This window comes from Lepidothrix coronata, unplaced genomic scaffold (genome assembly GCF_001604755.1).
Source record: "Lepidothrix coronata isolate B3197 unplaced genomic scaffold, Lepidothrix_coronata-1.0 Scaffold198, whole genome shotgun sequence".
Classification (NCBI taxonomy): domain Eukaryota; kingdom Metazoa; phylum Chordata; class Aves; order Passeriformes; family Pipridae; genus Lepidothrix; species Lepidothrix coronata.
Window position 1 is genome coordinate 1479368 of NW_016690378.1, and position 17882 is coordinate 1497249.

Sequence of the window (17882 nt, forward strand, 5' to 3'; positions counted from 1 at the left end):
AGATAACACCTTGACTTTTTGACCAGTGCATCCTGCAGGATCCAGGTGTTTTAAGTAATGTGTACATTTGGTATTCTACACTTTCAAAGAGCTGCAGGATGGCCCTAAATAAGGTGTTTTGACTACAAGATGAGTAATCTGCAGCAACACCAGAACCCTGAAGCCTCTCACCATTTCAATTTAATTGAGTTGATGCATTAACGTAAATTACATTTTGCATTTCAACTGCAAAAGACAAGCTGGGAAAGAACAGAAAAAACCCCAGACATACTGTTTGTCCTTCAATGGCTGCTCTTTGCCTCCCCAGGACGTCCTGAAGTTGAGTGAAATGCTGGATGAAGGCCACCACCTCAGCCTGGAAGCGCTGGGTGTGCACATACTGCACTGAGGCCATCCTCAGGGTGACACGGATGTCACACTCCCTCTGCAGCAAAGGGTCTGGCCTCCCATACCTGGAAGAAAGGTTAAAAGCAACATTTAGCAATCTTAGCTACCTTTTGTAAACCGCTTATTCAATTTTTTGCACTCAAAACAATAATAATATAGAGGATTTTACTGATGTTTGTGGCATGTAATTAAAACTATTTCAGTTACAGACATGAAGAATTGGGCTTGTATTAATTATTTCTAAATTATGTATATGTAGGAGTTTTAATTAAGCAAACAAGAAAATTCTACACTTGGAATGTACCTTTTAGCTCTACATACCAGACAGACCTTTGGTGATTTTATATTTTAAGGTAAGTGCTCCACTGCATGATAATGTGTACATTCAACTCTGAATCAGTGTGCTGATATATTTGAAATTAATTCCATAACATTACTTGAATAATTTCTACTCTGATTAATTCTAGTGGGTGGAGGAGGGGGTGGCAAACCATGAAACAGCACAGGATAAGAACTCTGGCTTTAAACAAAGCAGAAGAAATTCAAATGTACACTCTGACAAAAGCAAACCCCTAATTCCAAAATTAAGAAGCAATGCAAAATCTATTTCAACACTTGAAAATCTTTTCCATCTTTTAAAAATCAACTACTGTTTTATCTAGGAACTATCAATGTAGTTTCAAGAACAGCTTTAGAGGGAATTAAAAAGCTACTTTTCTTGATAAACCATGTACATTGCAGACAAAGAAAAGTTAAAAATCGTAAGTTTATGACTGAAAATGTTCAAAGTCTCATTTAGGTCACAAGAGGCCAAAGCAGAATCCTGCAGCCCTGAAAGTTGCAGGTTTGGGTATTTTGGGTTTGTTTGGGTTTTGGGGGTGTTGGGAGCTAATACTGAGTAACAAGAAGTTTAAATTCATACTTAAAGATTTGGAAAATGAGAGCTTCTTCACCACTGGTAGTGAAACGTTCTCTGTAAAATTCTCCATGAGCTGTAAGATCACTTAAGGACAGACTTCCAATACTTCCCTGCAAGGCTAAATCTCCCTCTGCAAAACAAAGGACAGACAATCAGGATTCTCAAACACAGATAAGTTACTAAACCCCAGAAGTTTCTATTAGTGGGATAACCTCGTTACAAGTAATTAAATCAATCACATTCAATTAAACATTAAACCTCATGTTCAAAGAAAATCACATCTTTCTGCTACAAAGATTAGATTAACCCAGACATAACTCTATGCTTTGCATACATCCCGTGATTACACCACTTTGATTTGGGAAAACTGCTTTTTTTCCTCTCAAACAGTAATAAACACTATTGTTCTGCTCTGTGAAAGTGAAGTATTAAAATCCCAGCCACACTCAGCTAAAATGATCAAGGGTTTGACAACTGGGAGGGCTGCCAGGATTTCAAATCAAGCCTGAAAAAGCAGAGGAAGAAGCAGTGGGAAGGGAATGTGCATCTTGTCCAGGAAAAACACACAAATACCCAGTGAGCACCAAAATTAAAACATTTCAAATCACAACTCCAGTGCAAACCTCTTTGTGTTTTAAGCTGCAAACAACCTCAGCCCTTCCATCCACTCACCAATCACTTCCAAGTGAGCTGCAAGTTTTGCCACGCTGGCTTTAGCAAGTTCACTGGTTGTCTTATTCAGGACTAAGGACAAAGAATGGACCTGGCCAAACAAAAAAGCAACAAATTGGTATTAAACAACATGACTTGAGAGCTGGAACATCTTGTTTAGTTTATTTTTCCAGACAAGTGCACTGTAACACATGAATGGCAAACAACAATTATCTGATTGGGAGACACAGCAGGAAAGCAACATTTTTACTCCCTTGTTTGCACATTAACAGGTCTCCCAAGCAATTCAGAGTGACCAGGTCAACAACAAATCCCAGCACTGTCATCTGCATCCTTTTATCTTTGAAGATTTCTCCCATCTAAGTTAGACCTTTGGGCAAAGACTAAATATATATATATGTATGTATATCATAGTCTTTTAAAAAAAAATATTTATACATCTAGAGTATAGACATCTATGGAGATATACATATATATATATATATATATATATATAAAGGTATATACTTTTTTTGTATAAATAACTCCACAGTACCTAGAACAGCACAGTACCAACTTCAGCATGTCAAGTCTTTAATACTGAAGCAACTTTACCATTCAAGACAGGAGGGTCACAGAGCAAGGGAGCCAATCATTTTGCAAATGTTTTGCTTTTCTATAACTCCTATTTTTTTTTAAGCTACATCTACACGCACTTTGAACCTGTTTCTGAATTTATGCACATTCCCCACTGGAATATAAAACATTTGATGTAAATGTCACCTTAAGTTTCTATAAACCAGAGGTTTTATGACAGACAATCCAATTACTGTTTTGCATCTCAAGTATACCTTCAGATCCAGTTTAGTGTTTACAGGCTCTTGGGCTTGAGAAGCTGACAAGGAATTTATTTCTGATTTGATTGTCTGCTGAGTATCTTCAGGCTGCGGCTTCATAGCATGGTTATCAGCAGTGGATCCAATCCCAAAGAAATCCAGTATCACTACCCAAGTTTGCAAAGTTATTAAGACATCTAGGCAATTAAAATCAACATCTACACTACGGTTAATTTTGTGATAGCGAGAGGAAAATTCGGGGTGTTTCCTATCCACTAGAAATATATTGATATGAACTAAGGAATCATCAAAGTTACTTTTTCCACAGGGCAACTTGGATCTGTCTGCTGTTGGAGAAGGAGGTGGAGTCAGAGGATACTCAGAATCAGCAACTTCTTTTGGCTTCTTACGGGAGGCACAAACTGGTCTTTGGTAAAGCTGAAAGACATTTGGTGCTTCTTCCATGTGGGAAGGGAGGGAACGTGGCATATCTGGATATTCTGCATTGGATACTGAGGGACAGGACTGGGAAAGATACTCCTTATGTGCTAAACTGGAGGGCTTGGGTGCTCCCCGGGACACCATGAGGTTCTTATACTTCGAGTCTGGTTTCTTTTCCAGGAGATCCTCCATCAGCAGGGAGCGCAAGGCAATCTGGATGGACAAGGTCTGAGGGTGATCTTTGGCAAACTCAACATCAAAATCCTGAAACTTAAGGCTGACAAGACCTTGTGCCCCAAGTGTGAGATCACCGCTTAGCTGAACCTGGAGCTCTGAGATATGAAAGTTTGCTTGAATCTGAGTAAAAGACTTTGTTTCCCTGATAGCTAAGGGCTTGTTTGGAACAGAATTAAAACCGGAGTGGCTGAACAAGCCATTTTCCTTCCGCTCACTCGAGAATTCTGTGCCTGTACTATGAACTGATGCTGAAGGAGAACTAAGACCAGTTGGAGACACAGAAGTGGTTGAAAATTTGTTCAAGTCTTCACTGTAAATTAAATTATCCAGAGTCTGAAGGACTTGTTCATACACGTGTTTTGCTAACACCACCTACAACGCAGAGAAAAGAAACAACCGTCACGTTACAGCTCTCCATATTAACAAAATCAGTACATACATTTTAAAACTCACAAGTGGAAAGACTGTGCAATTTCAAACCACAAGTAAAACGTAATCCAGAACAAGGTACAATGCAAAGTTGAGGCAAAACAATTCTTCTGTATTAGCTCTGCAAGATGACACCAACTGGAAGCATACAGGAGAGGATCCCACAACAGGATCCCTTGTATTCCTGGGGCAAAAACCATCCACACAGAGTTAGTTCAAAATAATTAACCATCCAAACTTCATTTGCCATGCTGAGATTATACAGTAATATATGGAACAAACTTTCTACTTAGCCATCATTGCTTGTCTCCTTAGCTTTAGAAGTTTCAGTTTCCTTTATTTAAAACCTCTGCTCCTGCACAGATTTTTTTCAAGATAATGGCATTTTAATTCTTAGTTTCTGCTAGAACTGCAAATACATTTATTTGGACAGTGACACAATTACTTTTGCCTCTGTGTTCAAGGTAAGCAAAAGTTAGACTAATTCATAAAGATGTCAAAAATGCCCCCAAATGAGGTTAAATGTTCATCATTGTTATTATGACTTAAGACTCTCTTCAAACTATGTGTATAAGGATATGATTTCTAAACTACCAGAATGTTAAACCTGAAGATATTGGCCTGAAAAATACTTATCTTCTATGCAGGGATATACTTTTATATTGATAGTGGAAATTACTACATTTCTGTACCTGAAGAGGGTTCACAAATTTCCCTTCAATCCTCATAACACTTGATACTCCAAAGTCTTCATTACTCAGAGGAAAAGTTAACTCCAAATCTCTGTCTAGTGGGATCTTTTCCAATTTAAACTGGATGGTGGTGTTATTCAGAATGTGGAAAGCTTTAAGAGAAAGTGAAGTTAAAACAACATTAGAAAAAGTGATTATCCTATAAAGACTGTACAGAAGAGATCATGTAGTAGCTATTGAACTTGCTCAAAACACAGTCAGACCTATGGACAATACACATATTTAGCACCATCTACTACTTATACTACAGTCATTAAAACTCCTCTGATTAACATACCATGGCCTTTATGTAATGATTCAAAGAAGTCATGACGAGTAAAATGGGATTCTTCCTGGCTGTTAACACTGGCAGGACCTGAGGAAGAATGTGGCCCATGAGGTGTCTCACTTGCAGGCTCCTTCTTGCTCGTAAACTGACTGCTATTTAAAGAATACATTTTAATATCTTTAATTTCAACTTGCAGCCTATCACTCGTAGATTCATCTTCTCCTGGTACAAAATTCTGGATTGATATCTGTCCCAGATGACCTACAAGCAGTTCAGAGCTACCAGGCTTTCGAGGTATGGAGACAATTGGGGATTCAATGTTTATATTCAATATGAGCTTGATAGTATCAGTTTTGAGGGGCTGTGGTCCAAATGCATCCCCTTCATTATCTTCTGTGCTGGCAACATCTCTTGATCGTGGGGTGGTATCAAACAAAGAAACCATCTCACTGTATTCAGCAGTTTTAGTTGCCAGGACTGTGGTGACTTTGGAGGCTGCACTTTTCAACATGCTGCGGAAGTTCTCCTCCAGCTCATCCATGGACAAAGTCAGCTCCTTCAGGAATTTGGCTGAGTGGTTGTAGTGTAAGGAGGCCATTTTGAGGTTCAGAGAACACTCCTCTTTTGACTTTTCTGTGAAAGTGAAACTTAAAGCATCTGGAAGGCTACTCCCATCATCAAGCCTGAAGAACAAAGATTCAAAGTAATCTACATCACCCATGAGATTTTCATACCTCACTGTGTTCCCTATGCTCACCACGTACTGGTTCTTTACATTGTCCTGTGTCAGATCCATAAGGTGAAGGCATCCAAGAGAGCCATTCACATCCAGTTTACTGCACATGGAGACATTCACTTTGGTGCCACCAATACTGGCTGTGGCAATTTTTCTGCCATATTTTTCTCCATTTGTCATGCCAACTGTCCTGAGGAGGAGTATATTCAACCAGTGAATATCAACTGCTACCTCTGTGTTCTGGGCATAAGTAGACTGGAATGTTTCCTGTTCCCTCCAATCTCTTTCCAAGTCAGTGATTAAAGGCTGAGGACTAGAATCTTCTTTGTCCTTTGGGAAAGATTTCTGGAGAAACCCAATCAGTTCAACGATAGTCTCTGGATTAAGGATGATATCCAGGTTGTTGACCTGTAGAGAGATCACCTGCAGGCTGCTATCCAAATTCATGGATGGGCACTCTGCACTCACAAACTGATACTCCAATTTTATCAGGGACTCTTGATCCTTTCCATTGTTCCCAGGTGAAGTGTTTGAGGCTGTAGTGCATCTCTCTGCCAAACCAGTGACATCAATGGGACGTGCATCGTGTGGTCCAGAAACCGGGGACTGAGCCCTGCTGTCTCGAAGGCTCCCTGTTGGGACATCAAAGCTCAGATTCTTATGAGAAGCCATCAGGAGATCAAAATCTGTTCCGTATGTTTGCATAGTATCAACCAGCAAGAGGCCATGGACAGTCAGGGACACCTCTGCATCATATGGCCTCTTCACAAAATGGGCATTGGTGCCGAAAACCTTGAGCACAGAGATGTATCTCCCGTTGCTCTCCACACCCAGCTGCATACAGTTCACCTTGAACTCGGCCAAAAGCAGCTGAGACTCCACAAGAACCTCCCTGGTGTGCTGCTCCAGCATGACAACACTCTGGGTGAGATTCATCACAGAGTCGTGCAAACTGCCAAACTGGTCCACCTCTGCAAAGATCTTGTCTCTCCCTAAGTGCAGGACATCTGCAGACTTGGTTTCAGACGTGCTCAGCTGCGTAAGGCAGTTCTTCAGAGCCAGTATTTTGTCTTCATTGATGTGAATTTTCAAGTCTGGCAGGTTGCCAGACAGGACAGCCCCTGGGTATTTGGGGTCCGAGGTGTAGATCAGTCTGCGCTCCAGCTGCAGGTGAACGTTGAATTTTTCTACCACGTGGGTTGGACCCACATCACTGTCCTGAACGTGCTTCCAGTTGTCTTTCACTCGGCCCACCATGATCTGAAGGTCCATAAATGACAGTGTGTATCTCTCATACATTTTTTTACTCATTAAGTGTGCCTGTAGCTGCTCTTCACTTATTTCTACTCCAGTAAATTCAGACATTTTGATGCCACTATTGGTGTTGGATTCTGGTGGAGGGGTATTGGGAGGAGTTGCAAGAGGTGTTTTATATTCCTCATCACTCAGTTCATTGGCTTCCGAGGAAAAATTATCTGCAGTTCTTTTAGATTCTTCTGTGGATTAAAAAAATAATAGTAAACAAACAAATAAACACAAGTATTCAAAAAAGTATTTGATTCCAAAAGTTTCTTATTGTTATCTGGTCATCCAGTCTTAAGCTGTATTTTTTTAAACACAAATCATACCTGCACTGTCCTTGTCTCCTTATATATTATATACTATCAGATTCTATTAGGTTTTTTTATATATATATATATATATATATATATATATATATATCTGTGTGTGTGTGTGTGGTTTAAATCTATCAGTTGTTCAATTGACTTTATTGACTAATATTGACTTTCATTCTATTTTCATAAGAAAAGGATTCTTTCTACTTTAGAACTCAAGAATCCCCCCCTCAAAACTTCCCTGTCCTTTTTTACCCTTTTAAGCCCTGAGTTTCTGAAAGAAGGTGGAAAGCTACAATAATTCTAGATCATACCTTGAGAATTGGTGAGTAATATTCTTCCCAGATCTACAACAACTAACACTGGATCCACAAACTTGAAATCATCAGGAAAGATCACCTGAGGGGCAGAGATATCAAGGCACACGGTCCAGCTTTTGCTGTTTTCCTGCAAGTTAAGAAGGAAGACTTAATAGCCCAGAAGAAAACATAAGCAAAAAAGCCATGAGCTGACCTTCACAAACTCCAGCCACACTCAAGTTTGGTACCTCGTTAAACCACAGACTCCCTTTACAGCCAATAAAGAGACATTTTCAGCAGGTGAAACATCCCCTGCACCACAAACATGGATTTCCTGACAGCAAAGGAATATTACACCACCACCTGTATAACCCCCACCTGCTTACAAAAGACCACACAAACAAACAACAAGCCCCACTCTTAGAGCTTCAAGTCCTAAAACAAAAGGCTGAAAGGTACATAAACATTTTTGGGACACAAACTTACAATGAAGTCTCCAACCAGCAAACGATCAATAGTTTGCCTGATTTCAGCTTTTGTCTGCATTTTCAGCTTGTTGTACTGTCTTCTGGCAGCTTCAGCCACTCTTGCCTCTAACTCAGATTGATAACCAAAACCTGCACAAGAGACGGAAAACTCACTAGGTATAACTTTGTTCATGTTACTGAATCAGGAAAAAAAAGAAAAGAAGGGGAAAACAGAAAAGATTTGAGGTTTTGCAGTAAAATATAGGCCAGGCAAACACAGCAGGTGAAAGGCACTGTCTGTACTCACCAGGCTGCTGCACAAAGAAAAGGAAGCATCTAAGCACAAAACAAACAGTCCCCCTAAAAAACCACTTCCTTAACCTTTTTCTGGTCTTCATTAGCTTAATTGAAATTTAAAGTGGGGATTCTTTGATTTGTGCTTTGTGTTTCTAAGAATGCGAATAAATAAAAATGAAAGGCAAGAAAAGATACGATACCACCAGCAAAACCCCAACCCCACCAAAAAACACAATAAAGGTTAACCTGAGGTATGAACCCTTCCCTTGTAGAAGAAGTCAGCTACTTTCTTAATGGCTTGTGGATTGTAAATAATATTTAGAGGTCTGGTACTGACTTCCAGGCGCCTCTCAAAAGTGCTGTGGATTGGATTTCTCTCATAAAGCATCTCAAACACTGGGGCATCAGGATCTGCAACTGAAAAAAAAAAGTTACAAAAAGCAGTTGTAAAAAAAAAACCCAAACAAACAAATAGACAAAAAGCAAAAAACAAACCCCAAAGAATTTAATAACTGATTTTTAACTGGTACTACCAGGAAAGTAGAAGTGTCTAAGAATTCTTCAGTAACAGAAAAGCAATAACATGATCAACTTCTACAATCAACAGAATTCAACATGTTTGTATATATATAAAAACATTTGTAAAACTGGGGCCTGACTGCTGAACTCCTAACAACTTTTTTAAACCAAAACACAGAGCAGATACAACTCCTATTGTCTTGAAATACATCTTTTCTTACTTTCTTTACAGCCAACTTGCATCCACCCTTCTGGCCAAACAAAGCTTCTATGATTTTATCTTTACCACTTGCAAAAAGCATTTGCATGAATTCAAAACTCTAGGCACTCAGTTTTGAAATTTCTGGTTTGTAGGAATTATGTCATCAAACATAAAATGAAATCTTTACCAGTGTTCTGATTAGTCATTTCTGAGGACAAACTTTGGAGTCCAAAGGAAGACATGCAGCCAACCTCTTTTTGCTGATAAGAATTTAAAAGAAAAAGATTGTTTAGATAAAATCAACCAAGCCACCTGATATAAGCATAAAAGTATTTTCTGTTGAAATGTATGTATAGCCTGAGATTATTATGTACATTTTTTTTTCCCTGCCATGGTGAAACAGGAGAAGAAAGTATGACTAAGAAGCCAACACTACCCACTCCTGCAGCAGACAGGCTGAAGTGCAAATTGCAACCAGTACAAAGTACAAAATACATGGGAAATTCTCATGGCATTGCATTCAAATTTTGTTTGCTTGGAAGAGAAATTTGAAATCTCCTCTGGAATTCATTTCTGCCTTTAGTGTACCAGTGGACAGGGGAAATAAAACCTTTACTTGGACCACAGAGCTTTACAGAAAAGAACAATCATTGGTTAAGCAGCAATGCTGATTGTTCCAAAAATCAAATGTTGTTCAACAAATTATCTTCATCCCAACACATAAAAGGTTAAAGTCACAATCATATAGAGCAAAAGATGAGGACTTCTGCAAATGATCTTTTGAAAGGGAGGGGAAAACTAAGTTCAGCAAGTGGAAATTTTTCCTCAAGACTTTTGTGTTCTCTTTCTGGAATAAGAAAAACATGTGTTGAGTTTTGGAGTATAACTAGTTTCATACACACTTATGCAGCCTACAGAGTAACTTAGAGAGTTTTTTTCACCTACAGGATTTGGGAAAACAAGAACAGGAAATATGGTCCCCTCTGTTGCCAAATCCCTCAGGAAAAGGCCACCAAGCTGAACTTTGAGAAGGGAAGACTTTCTGCGAGGAAGGGATTCTGCCAAGATCTTTACACCTGGAACATAAAGACATAAAATTGTTCCTTTTAGTACACAGGATACGTTTTACTTTAATTTCACAGATAACAAACACTGTCCAACAAGCACTTTTGAAAGTACTTAAATGTATATTTAATTCTACCAAAAAACCCAAACATTTTTATAGTTTGTTATACATTACAATGACTGTGAGGCAGCTCTGGTCCTTTTGGAGAAAGAACAGAAATGGGCTTATTACCTGAAAACTCCAGCTGCATAAAAGCAGTCTCCTCAGCAGGCACCACCTTCTTCTTCTTCTTCTTATGCAAAAGAGTGAAAGAGCCACCCTGCAACTGTAGATTTAATTTAGCAAAAACATGATCTCTCTTGGTAAAGGTATTCATGCTTGAAGCATCTGCAGCAGGATCAAAAAATTCATCTGCACCTAATGAAAAAAAAAACAAAACAAAAACCAAAAGAACATATTAAATAAATTAAGATTGTGAAAGGCTACTGAAGAACGAAACAGTTTCTTTGATTTGAAAATAAAGATTTCCCCAGCTCTAGGGAAGAAGAACAGAAACAAAAGATAGAGCAGATAAACTTTTTTCCTTAAAAATACTGAATATTCCATAGAACTCTTCTACTTCAATAAGGTAATGTAAATCTAAATTTACAAAGACCCCAACAACCCAGGACTGTTACTGTTATACCCAGTCACATGAACCCCCCACTTGAATAGAAAAAGTCCCAAAGCTCTTTGCCATAAACATCAACAATAGTGGAAGCAAATTTATGGCACATAACACTGGAAATCAGCAGGTTCACCAGGTCCTGAGATACTCCAACAGGTTGTTAAGCTCTAGGTAGGTTCTGCTACCTGGGTACTTCAGGTGACACAGGGAACCCTTTACCAGCATAGAACCAAAGAGCTGCTTCTGTTCACCTGGACCAGGTATCACACTATGGTAGCAAACCCTGTATTTCCATACCCAGGATGTCTTCTGGATTCCACTGTTCCTTTGGGTCTGGCAGTAGCCCTTCAAAAGGTTCACCTTCATATGTCTGCTGGGTATCTCCATACCAACCTCCCCAGCCAGGAAACCAAGACTGGAGGTACTGCAGCATCCCAGTGCTGCTGCCATGGGTGGATTCTGCAGTAGGGGAACCTCCAAGGGAATCAGGCAAGGGCTCTTTGACATTCTGTGTTTGAATATTGAACACACACACACATTACTGCTGGTAAGTGAAAGAGTATCACAAGTGTACAAAAACATCACAATAAAAACACAACTCCATCTCCTGTTTACTCAGCACTCCAGCAGTGTCTCAATCAATACTCAGCCTACAGAAGAGCAGCAGCACAGAAATAACAAATAGATCATCACTCAGTGCTGCACATTCATATATGAAGCCATATGTCATTATTTAAATCTTAAGTCTAGAAACACTAAGCCAAAGAAGTCATTTGATACCATAAAGCACAGCTCTAAATTTCAGCAATTGTATTTGAGAGAGATGACATTGAACTGTTACAGAGATTAGTCCACGTTTTATGAAGTGTGCTCAGCAGCCATTTCCATGGGGCTCTCATTTCTGCCACATATTTATTCTGGGAAAACGCTCATTACAAGCACCCATTTCCACTATCTGTTTCTTTAAGATGGAGAGTACCTGCCCTAGAAATTCTGGCAAGGATACTGCTGGGGAAGATCATCATATGACTAGGCAAAAGATTTCACTGTGCAAGAGACACAACAGTAAAAACTGCAGGAACTGAACATTTTTGCAATTTTAGCATTAATACCACACATCTAAATCAAAGCAAATACATGCTAAGGCTCTCCAGCAGAACAGAACACACAATACCTCAGAACAATCAGCTGAAGATTGCAAATATTACCCTGTATGGAGAATATTCCTCACCTCAACCAGGTCATGAAATTTATTGTGAACTATCTCATACAGAATCTTCAGCTCTTCATAAGTCTGCTCCTCCTCAATGCGATGCATTTCTGCCTGGAAAGACAAAAAAGGTCAAGTACCTGCATTAAAAGAACACAGCATGTTGTTCACAAACATTTCAAATAGCTCTGCACTGAGTTAGAGACTCGTAGGAACAACTAACATGGTATTAATGATCACACCCAAGTGCCCACGTGGGTAACTGCAACCCTGACATTCTCCTCAACTACAAGTACAGTTTATTTGCATTGTAAAATATATTATTTTAACACTTTTCGGGGTAAAAATTCTTTACCCAACTACATCCTCCTATCAGAAATCAGAAGCAAGATTTGCAGCACAAAATTTAAGCCGTGGAAAGTAACCTGACTGAACAGGATGCCTTGCTTAGCCAGGAGCAAAAAAAGCTGCTGTCGAGTAAAGAAGGTGGAGGAAATGAACTGTGTAATTTAGGACAATGTAGTACTCATTGGCAGCTACTCAGACATGTTGTCTTCTTTGTGCTGATTAACAAGTTGTTTGTGGAAATGATGACTTCACCTAAGCCTAAAGAATCTTACTGTGGAACAAGAAATCAAAAGACATTTTTCTAGTCCACTGCCACTGCCCTTGTTACATTTCACAGCTCTGCTGAACACAATACAAGCTTTATTAAAGTAACACTCTACTGCTTTGCCACCTATTGTAAAATTTTCTGTACACTGACCTACTCCTACAGCTCATCTCTAAATAACATAAGTATAGACTACAGACAATTTAAAGTATGAACAGATTTGCACTTGTAATTAAGACAGGTGAGGTACATGGTGCCCTCAACTGATTCAACAAAAAAGTCCCAATATATATTAAGATAAAAAGCAGCTAATTATAGTTCATGGGGGGGGGTCTGAAGTAGGTCAGAGGTTAATTACTGGGGGCACTAAATTCTTCATCCTAAAATCAACTGTGGAAAGCCAAACCAAAACAAACAATAAAAGACCCCCAAACACATTGTCAACTAGCCACAATTTTTCCCAATTATCTACCCAACGATAGGGGCAGACATATTTCTGATACTTAAATACATTTTGGATCTATAGAGCACATGAGTTAAGAAAGGATGTCACAGGCTGACATGAGCATTCTATAACAGTTAATGCTATTTTTGGTGAACACCAGTTACAGCTCAAAAAACAGATGGCTTTTTGCAGAGCAAAACAAAAACACAGGAACCCTGCAGCACACACACCTCCCACAGGCCCAGGTTTCATCTTTAAAAGCTCAGCTGTGGTCAGAAGAGAGTCTGTTCAGCAAAAATGGCTGCAGCATGACTCGAGGCGTCTCTAAACTAGACCAGATTTTAAATTCGGAAAGATGAAACGACCCAAATGTAAGATGATTAATTAACACTGCAGAAGAAACTCAGATCTAACTACCTGCTCTGCAGCAGTCAGTGGCTCCCCCTTCAGCTTGCTGTAGTACAGGTCAGTGTAGGACACGGCATCCCGGGCCCGATGCAGCGCGAATTCCCACGTGGAACGTTGTCTCTGCTCCCTGATCTCCGACAGATTCGCGTTCAGAGCAAAGATCCACCACTCCCGGCAGCTGGAAAAGTGTGAAATTACTGTCTTACCAGTAGTTCATAAGAAAAAAACCAACCCAAGTGCATGGCAAACTGGTGAAAGGTTCAGGAGATTCAAAGGGAAGCAGTGGGTAGCTGGCCAGGAAAAGCAGCAGATGGGCTGGTTCCACACACTGTCAAGACAGGGCTCCCCAAAGTCCCACCACCCCAGTGGGATTTAGTTCCACACACTGGGCAGGACAGTGCTCCCCAAAGTCCCACCACCCCAGTGGGATTTGGTCCAGCTGTCATGGATCAGGCAGAGTCAAAATGCTGAGTTACATAAACTGGACTGAAAGCCTCGGGTAAGGATAATTATAAGTTTGAATTATGTCTGAATATTTACAACTGATTTCTGAGGTAGAGGAACAAAATATTAACTGGATCTCTAATATTTGGCTATTATGTACATTTTTGTATTTGTCTCATGCTAGTTTCCCTAGTATAGCTTTTAATGTCCTATTAACAACATCACATATGGAGATGTACTTACTTCTCTGTTACTGTAACCTTTGGTCTCCACTTCCTGAATTTAAGCTGTCGTTCCTTTCTTGCCAGTTCCTTTAAAAATCCCATGATCTGCTGGTACTGCATCTGTTAGTGAAATAATACACAAGTCAGTGAGGCAATACTGGAGTGCTTTCCAAAGCAAAGGGAGGGGACAAAACCCAAACAAAAACCAACCACAAGCTTAGTTTATCTGCATCAACGGCCTGCACATGGCTTCAGAATTTAGATTAACATTAATCATAATTCATAATTTTGTTCTCCAGTGTCACATATCCCAGTAGGTAGTAGTTCATGTGTGACATTCCACCTACAGCTTCTTTATTTACAAATGCACAGAGTGAAATCTCCTTCCATCTCAGTTATCAACACAACATCAGCTGCTACTGTACATTGTATAGACTGAAAACCCCAAATGCATCCCTTCTGTTACTACAACAAACAAAACATTTTTTTGCAATAATCAGTTGCAGTAAAATAATTCAATAATTTGGAAAGCTTGGCTTTAAAACAAACAAGTTATTCAGTATATCCATTTGAGCTGCCTCTCAAATAAAATCTTTCAGAGAGTATTCATTTTATGCTGCAGTAATGGTATTTAAGATGCTACAAACATAAAACTGCCACATAAAACAGCCACAGTTTTCTGGTCTCTGTTTCAGTTACTGAGAGGTAAATGGTTGGTATTTACCTGTGAAAGCTTCAGGGGAATAGTCTCAAGCTGAATGTCACATTCCAGCCGTGGAGTGTGGCGGGATCTTAAAGGCTCCTTGGAGCAGTTTCTCTTCAGAAGAGCAGAAGTGCAGACAGGCTCCATGATGTAATTGTGATCCCGACTTTCCATACTTCTGTCCATTGCTTCCTGTGGGTTACAGGCAAATTACTCTCTAAGAAGTGAGTGTCCAATACTTATTAGGATGCATTGGTTTCATATATTGGAATGTACTTTATTTGGATGCCAGTCCATTGGAAAAAACCTCTTAAACACGTTCTCTCTTCAAAAGCAAAACAAAGTATTTCACAGCACAGCCTTTGTGGGTTGCACATGTATCCTGTCATTAGAGCATGAAACCATAAACTTCTGTTGCTCTTGAAATCATCATATCCAACAAATTCTAAGTTGGTTGGGTCTTCAGTATAGAAGGGAGACTAACAACAATTTCTCTTTCATATACAAAACCCCTCTCTGTACCTGCAGCTGACCAGGAGGGAGGTCACCCAACAAAGTGCAGTTGGTATCCCAATAAACACTGAAATCAGCAACATCCAGCTGTTTTTTCCGCATGAGCTTCTCCACCTGGAGTAGAAAAAGTGGAACAAAGTCAAGATCACACACCACATGGTGAGTTTTCAGTTCTACACACTCAATAAACGATATGAAACGCTCAGAATCCATTTATTACAACGACCAAAAGATTATTAAAATGCCATGTGGTTTACTAAACATTTACTAGGCCCCATAAAATGCAGGATCCCACCCGAGCTGCCAGGAGCTCTCAAACACAGTTGCACTTACTGGTTCAAACACTGCATTTTGCATCGAGACGTTTTTGATGCACACGCCAAAGGCAAAGGGCTGCGAGGGATTTGTGACCCCATCTTCAAACCTCAGATGCACATCCTGGATTTTTAACTAGACAGAAAAAGAACATTGCTAGAGACACTATTTATATCCTTACAGCAGTACTTTTCATTAATACTGATTTCTGCAGTTCTCCAATTTCTGGTAGTTATTCAGACCTCACAGAAATCCCGTTCCTCTTTTCTGTGTTTGTGCTCTCTGGTTCTGTCTTCTCCTCAGATCCCATAAGACCCTGCCCTTCTCCTCAAAACCCAACAAGCCACTTTCAAACACAGTGTACTTTTTTTTCCCCTATCCCACTATTATTCTCCATTTTAAAGGCAAATGAGCAACTGCCAACCAAAGACACACAGACTTACTTCAATGTTTTCTACAATTCTTGTGACTACAGATGCAGTAACTGAGTACCAGTAGGACTCCCCTTTCTGTTGTTGTTCTTTCTAAAAGAGAAAATAGGAATAAGCATTACCCACCACTGTAACAGCTGGTCAGGGGAAAATATCCTTTGACACACTGAAATCACTGTTAACAGGGAGAAAGAAAAAACCCCAACTATTTCAGTGTCTCCAACCTATGTGGGACACACGACACGATGGTGAGGGCTGGTGGGGCACAAACTGCACTATGTCAGCATGTACAAATCCAACTCTACCTTCATTTCCTGTGCATTTGTTCTCCCACTTGTTACACCTTAAATATAATCCATACACTATGGAACACAAGCGTGACTCACTTTCCATTTTTCCTCAAGTGCCAGCAGAAGGGCTTTCTTGTGTTCTCTCTCTTGCAACTTCTCCCTTTCCTCATCAAACTCTCCCTTTTTTTCTGGTGCACCAATGAGGTGCAGTTTTGAGACAGATATCACCCATGGATCCACATGTGGACGATAAAAAGGGATCTGCAGTGTTATTTTGCCAATGAAACCTGGATAGACAAAACAGAGACGCTGTCAGATTCCTGTGAAAACTCACTTTATCACCCTTAGAAAACCTCAAAGCAAAAGTGGTGTAAGAAACAAACAAGCTAAAATAGAAACAACCTGAAAATCAGGGTACCTCATTTGTTCAAGCTCTGACTCACAGGTAAAGGGGTCCTCTAAAACATGCAACACTTCCTGTTCAGAAAATATCTGTCCTGCACACACAAGCAAAATACAAACCTGCCTTTACTTCAAACGGTAATTCCAGTTCCTTTAAAGCATCTTTTTTTAGTGGCAAGTTTTCCAATTCAACAGCACCTATACAAAGCAGAAAAAAAGACAAGTCTGCTAATCAGAATTATGCTAAAGAAAGCCAACTTGAACACTGTAAGCCTAAAATGACTGGTATTGTGTTTTTTTAAAAAGGTCAAATAGGATTTCATGAGAACAGCCAACCAGGTTGTGTTACAATCACAATGCTTACTTAACACACTTGTTAATTTTCTGATGTCATGGGCTCAAACTATTTGATGAGGTCATCTAGAAGCAACCTCCTGTGAGGTTTTAGATCTGAACTTCACTGTAACCATGGAGGAAGCCTTTCCTTATCATCTTTTCAAAAGAGATACTTATTTTCTTAATATTGCCGAAAGCTCACATAGAAAAGCCTTGAAGTGTTACAAAATATTCTCTCTAGAAACAGCAGATAACACAGCAAAGGGCGAACCAGAAAGTATTGATTGGAGGGCTGTGTACAAAGTACAGAACTCGTGGACATAACATGACACAAATCAGATTACAGGGGAGTAACTACGAGCACCAAAAGGTAAGAGGCAAAGAGTGCAGAACACTTCCTGCCCCAGTAAAGTTCTAGCACCAAACCCTGATTTAAATTAAAGGTTAAACACAATATTAAGTGATTATTTCTATTCCACCTTCCAGTTATTATTAAAACACTTCTCTTTTATTAAATCACAGTATATAAACACAACAGAAAGGCCTCCCTCACCCTTCAGAAGTGCCACTGAGAGCTGGTCTGTGTTCAGGTTATTGACATATTTGCCCAGGTAGGTGTTGAGGACCCAGGCTACCAACCCTTCCAACATGACTGTCCTGGAAGAGGGCAACTAATGGTTTCCTGTCATTTTCTGGATTTCTGTTCCATAATTAGCCTCGCTCTGAAAGAAAAAACAAGAAGAAAATTATTGTCTGAAA

The 17882-nt window shown here is 39.6% G+C and overlaps 1 protein-coding gene across 6 annotated transcripts in view; it reads right to left on the reverse strand.

The window, feature by feature from the left end:
- Positions 1-17882, reverse strand: part of VPS13D (vacuolar protein sorting 13 homolog D) — a 93200-nt gene that overhangs the window by 72822 nt on the left and 2496 nt on the right. For all 6 annotated transcript variants that reach the window (XM_017831973.1, XM_017831972.1, XM_017831971.1 and 3 more), the window contains exons 2-24: positions 17677-17845; positions 16908-16985; positions 16482-16672; positions 16108-16188; positions 15683-15799; positions 15359-15463; positions 14858-15028; positions 14153-14253; positions 13475-13643; positions 12021-12113; positions 11087-11297; positions 10354-10539; positions 10002-10132; positions 9244-9316; positions 8582-8752; positions 8058-8188; positions 7587-7719; positions 4930-7152; positions 4593-4744; positions 2809-3843; positions 1979-2069; positions 1310-1436; positions 272-452 (exon numbers count right to left, since the gene is read on the reverse strand). In XM_017831973.1, the coding sequence (XP_017687462.1) occupies positions 272-452; positions 1310-1436; positions 1979-2069; positions 2809-3843; positions 4593-4744; positions 4930-7152; positions 7587-7719; positions 8058-8188; positions 8582-8752; positions 9244-9316; positions 10002-10132; positions 10354-10539; positions 11087-11297; positions 12021-12113; positions 13475-13643; positions 14153-14253; positions 14858-15028; positions 15359-15463; positions 15683-15799; positions 16108-16188; positions 16482-16672; positions 16908-16985; positions 17677-17773 (6048 nt within the window). In that variant the 5' untranslated portion in view covers positions 17774-17845. The remainder of the gene's footprint in view (positions 1-271; positions 453-1309; positions 1437-1978; positions 2070-2808; positions 3844-4592; positions 4745-4929; positions 7153-7586; positions 7720-8057; positions 8189-8581; positions 8753-9243; positions 9317-10001; positions 10133-10353; positions 10540-11086; positions 11298-12020; positions 12114-13474; positions 13644-14152; positions 14254-14857; positions 15029-15358; positions 15464-15682; positions 15800-16107; positions 16189-16481; positions 16673-16907; positions 16986-17676; positions 17846-17882) is intronic.